General features: G+C 39.1%; 1 protein-coding gene across 1 annotated transcript; it reads right to left on the bottom strand.

Annotated features, from left to right (window-relative positions):
- Window positions 1-5,757: 5,757 nt before the first annotated feature.
- On the bottom strand, window positions 5,758-8,829 carry LOC145668431 (uncharacterized). The gene has a single exon (XM_081736274.1). The coding sequence runs from the start codon at window positions 8,827-8,829 to the stop codon at window positions 5,758-5,760; it is 3,072 nt and encodes a 1,023-aa protein (XP_081592400.1).
- Between the last annotated feature and the right edge of the window lie 1,029 nt (window positions 8,830-9,858).

Raw genomic sequence — 9,858 nt, 5'->3', positions numbered from 1 at the left:
ATCACACTCATATTCAACTGTCAACATAATTAAGTAGAGCTCTAAAAATAAGCAAAACGTTTGTTGTTTTGCAATGATACCAACTTAAACCTCCCATAAATCCTGCAAATAAAATGCAAACGGCTCTGCATTACTGGTGCATATAGTTCAGAACCCTGTAAGGTACTGCATACAAACACAGGCATTTGTTGTTTTATGTAGGAAATCTGTGACATATTAAAATAGGAGCTTTATAAACGGTAATGTAAGAAAGTGCTGACTTTGACAGTTTATATAGCCGAACGTAAAATGGTCATGCCGCTTTCAACATATTACTTCATTACAACGATGCATATATTTATTGCAGAAAAAGTTTGATCTATGTAACATAATTAGTAACCGAGTTCTTGCTCATTAAAACTTAAACAAACAGCGCGTTCGGCAAGTCATAATGCGGACTGCCTCGCTTCTAAGTTAATTTCTCAGGAACTGGTAGAGGCAGAAGAATATAAAATTACAGGCTTTCTTACGAGGGATGTAGGTACCTGTGGGCCAAATTTCATCAAAATCTCTGATGGTGACGGGCGATTATTTCCTAATTTCGGTGATTATATATGGACTGACCCGATTATAAATCATTAACACCGGATGACAGTATAGTGGTTAGTAACCCTGCTTGTTAAGTGAGAGAACGGAGCTCGATTCCCTGTCAGAGATACATGATGGCCAGTATAGGTTTTAAAGGAATTTTCTAGCACGAAAATAAATAAACTACAATCAGTTCCACTACGGATTCGGAGACATCTGAGATTGAAAGTAGATGCAAGCAAAAAATGAAGAAACAGAAGAAGCAAATAGGAAGAGGAAAGTCCACGACCAGACCGAAGACGAAGCCAGGGAAAGAGGACACCACTAAGAAAAGTAACAAGAGGGATGAACTTCCCAATCTTTCCAAGAAGTTAAAACAACTTACGTTGAGTATGTCACATGATACTCAGGTGCCGAAAGAGGACACTTTCCGTCAAGTTCATCAAGGTAACCAACCATCATTCACTGCAAGGAGACAACAGCAAAGAACTACTTTTCGAGGAAGAGGTGCAATCTTCAGAGCTCGTTTTGGTAATGCTAGTAGATTCGGTGACCAACAACAATTTCATAACTCGACTCCGAGAGGAAGAGAAAATCTCGGTGGGCGCAATAATGCTATGAGAAATTTTAACGGAAGAGGAAAGTACAATGTGAACAGGAATGGAACACAACCTTCTAATTGGAACAGAAGACCGAATAATTTCAATGGTAGGCAAACATATGGTACAGGACAATCACAACAACAGGCGCAGCTAACACCAAACTTTTACCCTCAACAACAAAAACAGGTGTTACTTCACCCCAATGCTCCTAACTTTGTACCGAATGTAAGCCAAGTATGTTCAAAATGTTTTATGCCAATCATTTGGCGGAGAACTGTTTACAGCCAAATTTAAACTAAATAATACTGGATGTCGAGGCGGTGATCTTTCAGGTGGACAATATGTTAACCGCCACACTAATGGGAAACCAATACATGTTTCTACATGTTCACAGACAATACTAGAAGCAGACAACCAAGTAAATAAGAAAGGACTACTTCAACAAAACAAGGATAAAACTAGAACGGCGACAAATAGGTATAAATTAAACAAACATAAACAAATTCAAGTGCCTATATATATCACAGGCAATATAGTTAGATTACAAGCTCAGATTGATACTTTAAATACTAATAGTATTGTAGACAGTGCGTCAACATTATCTTTAGTTGGTAAGAGAATTTTGCCGAAGAACGTGGTACTAAGGCCTTTGGAAACTCAAATTAAATGAATTGGAGATACTGTTCTCAATTTATCCAATGCTGTGAATTTAAAATTCAAAATTGGTTCAAATGAGTTTTATCACTGTTTGTGAGTTGCTTTTGACATGTTGTTGGGTGTAGATTTTCTAATGGTGGCGAATGCGAATATAAATTTTCAAGATAAAATATTACAATTAATGGTACAGCCTAGGAAGTCCATCAAATTAGCACAACAACAAGAACGAACCCTGCATTTAGTGTGTACGACCGTAGGAGAGCATTTGAACATGGAATTGGAGCCACAGTTACTGACAGCTAGAAGAATTTAGTTTCCACCTAGGTCGAAGATTTTAATCCCACTGAAACCCATGTACACCAAGGAAAATCAAGATCTTTGGTTGGAACCTGAAGACAAAGTCTTGATAGAAAAGGGTATAGAGATTCCAGTGTATTTAGTGTCTAGGAAGCATTCATGTGTGGAAGTTGTGAATCCAAACCCTGAAAGTGTAAAATTAAACAAAAATTTGAAGATTGCAACTGTGCAATCCATTCACCTACTACAGAAGACGAAAGAAGAAGAAGAAGACCCATAGAAGGAATATTTGGAAGAAGACAGGAAATTATTTGACCCAAAATGAATTAAAATTGGAAGTGTACCCAAAAAGGTGATTAGAAAACTAATTTTGGATCTTTGTTATGAATATGCCAATGTTTTTAATTAGAATACAGACAGAATTGGGATCATACCGAACTATGAACACAAAATACCAGTGGAGTCAGACGAACCGTATAGTGTACGTTAATACGCAAATCCGGAGGCAGCGAAACAGCAAGTAACTGAACAGAAAAAACGAAATGAAATCTTTGAGTTTTACGTCCCACGATTATGCCGGTTAGGCTAAAGAAGACGGTGATAATGAGTAATGAATAAAATGGTGGAATGAAGAAAGTGGGAGGAAACGGGAGAACCCCGAGAAAACCCACGCACACGGTGTTTGTCCACCACAAAGTTCACTTGGCGGGGGCTGGGATCGAACCCGGGACCCCAAGCACCAGAGCTGAACGCTCTCCCACTGAGCCACCGCGGCCCAGTATCTGAACAGATTGAACAATTATTAAGACAGGGAGTACTGGAATATTCCCAGAGTTTATACCACTTTCCAACGTTATTTTTGAAGAAGAAGGACAGTAATCAATGGCGACTTGCTACGGACCTTCGCCGATTAAATGAACGCGTTATTTTTCATCTATAAATCTTCAACCTATTCCTCAAATAGTAGCAAAAGCATCCGGTCATATATTCTATTCAAGAGTTTGATGTAAAATCTGCATATTTCCACGTGTCACTTGCTAAAGAGTCTAGACCATGTATTGCATTAAACATCCCACACCTAGGATCATTTCAGTATTGCAAGATACCACAGTGCTATCGACGCAGCCCTCAAATATATGCTAGATTGATGTTTATAACCTTCCAGGGTATGTCAGAAGATGTAATGACTCATTATATGGATGATATATTGGCCTACACTGACGACCAACAAAGAATGGTGGAAGTTTTATGTGAAATTTTCCAGCGTTTACAGCGCACGAGGATTCTATTATTTTTAGACAAGTGTGCTTTCTTGCAAAGAAGCATAGTAGCGTTAAGCTATAAAATTGACCAGCATGTGTTGCCATTTGTGATAGGATTAAGAAATCAATGGGAGAACGTGCACCTCCAAACATCATTAAAAAGTTACGTTCATGGCTAGGATTGACTAGTTACTGTAGAAAATATGTAAAAGACTACGCGGAAATCGTGCAATCTTTCCAGCTATTGCTTAAGAGAGGAGCCAAATTCTATTGGAATGATGGGAGACAACAGGCTTTTGAGACCCTGAAAAAGACAATAGCGAATGCACCGATACCAGCGCCATACAACCCTGAAAAGCCATTGTTATTATTGAACGACCGTTCAATGTCTGGAATAGGAGGAATCCTCTATATTGCAGCATTTGAGACGTTGAAGGAGCTCAGTGTATTATCATATTTTTCAAGAACACTAACAAAAGCAGAACGTAATCTCACCCTTTTGGAAATTGAAGCGCTTAGTCTCACCTCTTGTCTCAAAGCTTTTCGTTATCATCTTTTGGGTAGATATTTCTATGTGAAACTGGATAACAGGGCGCTATTTTTATTAAACAAGCGAAACATTATCAGCGAAACTGGCCAGGTGGATTATGTATATTTCAGAATATGAGTGTACTCCTATCCTTGTAAAAATCATCACAAACAAGTCTGATTACTTATCCAGCGAAACAAGAACGAAACCGCACAACGGAGATTTTAATGTAGGGAAAGATGACGATTATGACATGTGTTTATTTTCATTTGAACCGGAAATGGATTTGGCAACATTGCAAAAAGAGGACTTGTGATTTGGACCCATATATAAAAAGCTTAAAGGCCATCAAAACAATCTGGAAGAAGTTGAAATTACGAGAGAGTAGCATATAAACTTGAAACTGGAATTTTGTACAGGCAAGCGAAGTATGCAAATATCACGAAATTGTTAACATGCATACCAGAGATACTATATCCAGAAGTTATTTAATACTAGCATGTAAATCCTGAATCTCGCGCGCACTTCTCGTTAACCAGGATATATCCAAGAGTTGTTGCAAAAATATATTTTCCCAAGATGCTGAAGATATTGGCTAAAATGATTGGAAACAGTGAGGAATGTGCATTAAATAAGAAGGTACATAGAAGTTAATTCCTGGCGTTAGAGTATCTACAAATCCTTTTAGTCATATACATCTGGACCTCTTAAGATCCAGCGTTGCGGGAAAGAACATTTAGCTCTTTCCTACGCATGACAAATTATGGGCTGAACAGCCATCTAATTGAAACCACAGAGTCTGAAGTATATGGAGCAGTACGTTTTCCAATAGCGGCTGTAGATGGTGTAGCAAGAAATCACGAAACATTGCACCTGTTAAATGACCAGCAAGAAAATATTGCCCAATGACCTGAGTCCCTACAGTGCCACCCCACACATTAATGCGCCATCGGTGTTGCCGATTGACTTCTCTCATCCAGTGAGGGTTCTCCGCCGCCCAGTAATGTTCATTTTGGAGGTTCACGTTGTCATCACTGCAGAATGTCTCTTCATCAGTCCATAAAATGAAGTGAACGAAATTTGGATCTTCTCTCACGCGATTGACCACTCAGTTGCACACCAGAAGCCGTAAATTACGGTCTGCATCACTTAGTTCTTCATGCAGAGAGAGGTGGTGCTGGTGAAATTGTTATTTCCACAGAATATGCAGGACACTACCTTGACTGATATCATGATCGCGTGCGATCGTCCACGAAAATACATGAGGATTTACTGCAATAGCGGCAAGTTCATCAATGAGAAGTCTTCATTTTGTACGTGTACAATATGAATGTATATATTTGTAACTTCACTAAAGTACAATAACAATGTTAAAAACAATATTCATACTAGTGGACTGTAAGGCTTGATTCGTACACCACATGAATGCAACCAAATATAAATTCACTGTATTTAATGATTACAACTACAATCTGCACAGAAAAATAATACACGAGAATAAACATGTTCACAAGGTCTTTAGTTGTAAATGATTGTAATTCGATGGCTTACTGTTTGTGATATATTGTACGATGTTCTACCATGATATATGGTCCACCAAACTGTATGCTCTTGCTGCCTCCACATTCACCCACACCAAACAATAGAAAAGCGTTAAGCAACTTGAACACTGTTGCCAGCTAAAGGCACACACACTGTTAAATACACAAATAATCCCAAACATACTCCCCCCTGTTGGTCAGCTAAGGTCTGACCAAATAAAACAAAATGATACATATAAAAAACGAAACAAACACAAAACTTGAAGAACTGTACTTATTTTTAGATTACTCAAATCTCAATTCTAATCCTTGTTATATGGTAATGCAACTAGTTTGTTGATGGAACGTTTATATGTTCCAGTTGTAGTACGAACCGTCACTACACGAACTAAGAAATCCTTTCCTGGGAACACCTTTTCAATGATGCCCAATTTCCACTGCAATGCAGGAATGTTGTCTTCAATCAGCAAAACTACATCTCCGACCTTGAGATTGTGTTGCGGTGAAGTTGTCTTAGAGCGTTGTTGAAGACCATGTAAATAATCTCGGGACCATCTCTTCCAAATGTGTTGTTTTAGTTGTTGTATCTTCTGCCAACGAGATAAGCGGTTGTGTGGTAGATCGGTGAGGTTAGGCTCTGGTAAAGCTGTAAGTGCTTCTCCAATTAAAAAATGTCCCGGGGTGAGAACACTGATGTCGTTAGGCTCACTTGATAGCACTGTAAGTGGTCGAGAGTTGAGACAGGCCTCAATCTGTGTTAGTAATGTTGCAAACTCTTCATATGTTAACACTGCACCCTTTGTAATACGAACTAGATGGTATTTCATTGATTTTATACCGGCTTCCCATAGTCCTCCAAAATGCGGCGAATTTGGTGGTATGAAGTGCCACTGAATTCCTTCGGTCGATGTAAAATCATGAACTTGAGAACTAAAAGGATCTGATGAAAGCAGCTGATACAATTCTTTCAATTCGTTGTTGGCTCCAACGAAATTTGTGCCATTGTCGCTGTATATATTGAGACATCTTCCTCGTCTGGCTATGAATCTGCGTAAAGCTGCTATGAATGACTGCGCACTAAGATCTGTTACCAATTCCAGATGTATTGCCTTGGTGGATAAACAAACAAACAACGCAACGTATGCCTTACGTACAGATCTATTTCTAACTGCTCCTGATTTTATGTAAAACGCTCCAGCGTAGTCCACGCCTACGTTTAGGAATGGTCTGGCTTGCTGCACACGAGCTGCCGGCAACTGTCCCATAAGTTGTTTTGAACCACTGGCCTTTAACTTGAAACACGTGAAGCAATGATGGATGACTTGTTTTACCACCTGCTTGCACCTGATGATCCAATATTTCTGGCGTAGTGATGATATTAATAATTGGGGTCCAGCATGAAGTAATCTTAAGTGTTCTGCTTCAACTATAAGTTTTGTCAAGTGTTGGTTTGAAGGCAGAACTATTTGATGTTTGGCGTCAAATGGAAGCTGACTATTCTCCAATCTTCCTCCAACTCGGATCATGCCTTCACTATCTAAAAATGGATGTAAATTGTTCAATTTACTTCTTGACGGAACAATGTTTCCATTACGAAGATGCTGCAATTCGCTGTGAAACCCAATTTCTTGTGTCCATTTGATGCAAACATGGAGCGCTGTGTGGAGTTCTTGTACTGAAAGACCTTCTGTTAGTTTGTTTTGCTTGTGACTGATGTTATGAACAAAACGTCTACAATATGCTATTGTCCTAACTAACCTTGACAATTTTGAGAATCTTGTTATGGTTTTATTGCACCAATTGTCTAAAGTGACTGTCAATGTTATGGTTCCCTTACTCTCTGGAACTTGATCTGGTAGCAATGAATCCTTACTTGTGACTGACCAATTAGATTCTAAACTAGAAAGCCATTGTGGACCGTGCCACCATAATGAATTATCCTTTATGGAAACTGCATCTATTCTTCTTGAAATCAAATCTCCAGGGTTGTCTGAAGAAGTTACATGTTTCCAACAGCTAACGTCAGTTAAGTCTTGAATTTGAGCTACTCTGTTGGCCACGAAAGGTTTCCATTTGTTGCACGGAGAAGCTAGCCATGCCAACACGATTTGGGAGTCAGTCCATAGATGGACGCTACTTATGTTCAATTTTAAATTCGGTAAAATCTTGTGAACTAATTTTGCCAAAACAACTGCTGCGCATAACTCCAGACGTGGGAGAGTGATTTTCTTGACTGGGGCCACACGTGATTTAGCACATAATAACTTAACTGATATTTCTCCTTGTTGATTGATCGATCGCATATAAATGCAAGCTCCATATGCTCTTTGAGAAGCATCTGAAAAACCATGGATCTGAATCTCCGCTATGTTTCCTTCAACGAGTACATATCTGTCGAATTTAATCTGATTGATTAGTGGAAGTTGCTTGTACAATTTAGTCCATTTCTTTGCTAATTCCATCGGTACACTGTCGTCCCATTGAACCTTTTGCCGCCACAATTCTTGCAAAAATATTTTGTATGAAATGACAACTGGTGAAATTACTCCTAATGGATCGAATATAGTGGCAATGATGGAAGCAATCTGGCGTTTAGTAATGCACTCTTGAACCTTCATTGTTGACGTCTTGCTTTCAACGAGAAATATATCTTTGTCTGGATGCCATGACAATCCTAATGCCTTGACGCCTTGGCCTTCGTGGAACTGGATTGGACGCTGCACTTCTCGAAGCTCTGGCGAGATGGATTCCAATAACCTTGGATCATTCGAACTCCATTTCCTAAGTATAAAACCTCCCTTTCCCAGTAACTCTATCAATTGCTTCTGGACCTCTAAAGCTTGCTGTATGTCGCTCATGCCACTACAAACATCATCATTATAGAAATCTCGACGTAATATTTCTGCTGCTACAGGGTAATTATGCTCTTCTTCGTCTGCTAATTGCTGTAGACATCTTGTGGCCACAAATGAAGCACATACCGTACCATACGTTAGTGTTTTCAACTCAAAAACTTGAATCGGTTCATTTCTAGATCTTCTCCACAATATACGTTGTAATGGCGTGTCTTCTGGATGAACATTGACCATGCGATACATCTTAGCGATATCTGCAGTGAATACTATCGAATGAGTTCTAAAGCGCAAAACGATAGAAAATAAATCTTGCTGTATTGTAGGACCAACTAAGAGAATGTCGTTGAGGCCTTTTCCGCTGTCAGATTTTGCTGAAGCATCAAACACCACACGGAGCTTCGTTGTAGAGCTTGTAGGCTTAAAAACTGCATGATGTGGCAAATAGTATGCAACGCTGACGTCCTCCTTTTTACGCTCATCTATCCTTACCATGTGACCAAGATCTTCATATTCTTGCATGAATTCTGTATATTTAGCTTCAAAATCCGGGTGTTGATCGAATCTTCTTTCCAATTGCTTTAATCTAACCAATGCCTGCTGATAAGAATCGCCTAAAACTGTACGGTCTTCAAGCAAAGGCAATCGTACAATGAAACGCCCTGTATGATCTCTTGTTGTATTCTGAACGAAATGTCGCTCACATGCAAGCTCTTCGCTTGATCTAGGTGTAACAGTAATTTCTTCTAGTTCCCAAAATTTTTGAAGTTGTTGCTGTAGATCTATGTTTGTCTTCACAAAACATGTTGTTAATGGAATATGGGGGTCACGTTCTTGAGGAATGCGTCCTGCCACGATCCATCCCAATTCTGTCTCCTGAAGCACTGGAAAATCACCTGGCCGTGTTTTGTGTCCTGACTTCATAATTATGTAGAATACTTCCGCACCTAACAGAATATCTATGTCTCCAGGCGTATTAAAAGTAGGATCTGCTAGAACAGTGTCCTTGGGAATGTTCCAATCGTCATAATTAATTCTTTCTTCCGGTAGTTTACTTGTAATGTGAGGGAGAACTGAACAACTTATATTCAATGAAAATGTGTTAACACATGAATGGACACTAATATCTACAGAGTACTTTGTATTAGATATCGCTTGATTTATACCTTGAATTGGAGTATACTGTCTATACCGTTTGATGTTCAATTGTTGCACCAAATTCTCTGTTACGAAATTGGTCTGACTAGCACTGTCTAGAAGCGCGCGACAAGGAACCAAATTTCCCTTGTTATCCCTTACTTTTACTATTGCAGTAGATAACAACACTCTTGCGTTAGGCCTAGCCTTTAATGCACAATATGACACTTGCCCTAAATTTTCACTGGAATCTGAGTTGTTGCTACGCTCTTGCACCGCAGCACTGTTTACACTTGGAAACCGCACTGATTTGTCCTTTGTTACGTCTACATGCAATAATGTATTGTGCTTTTTGGAACACTTTTTACAACCTCTCGATTTACAATTCTTCAAAAAATGATTACTTTTCAAACA

Source organism: Thermobia domestica, chromosome 1, assembly GCF_964235325.1.
Source record: "Thermobia domestica chromosome 1, izTheDome1.hap1.1, whole genome shotgun sequence".
NCBI lineage: Eukaryota > Metazoa > Arthropoda > Insecta > Zygentoma > Lepismatidae > Thermobia > Thermobia domestica.
Note: the sequence above shows the minus strand (reverse complement) of the source record. Positions and strands in the feature narration are given on the sequence as shown.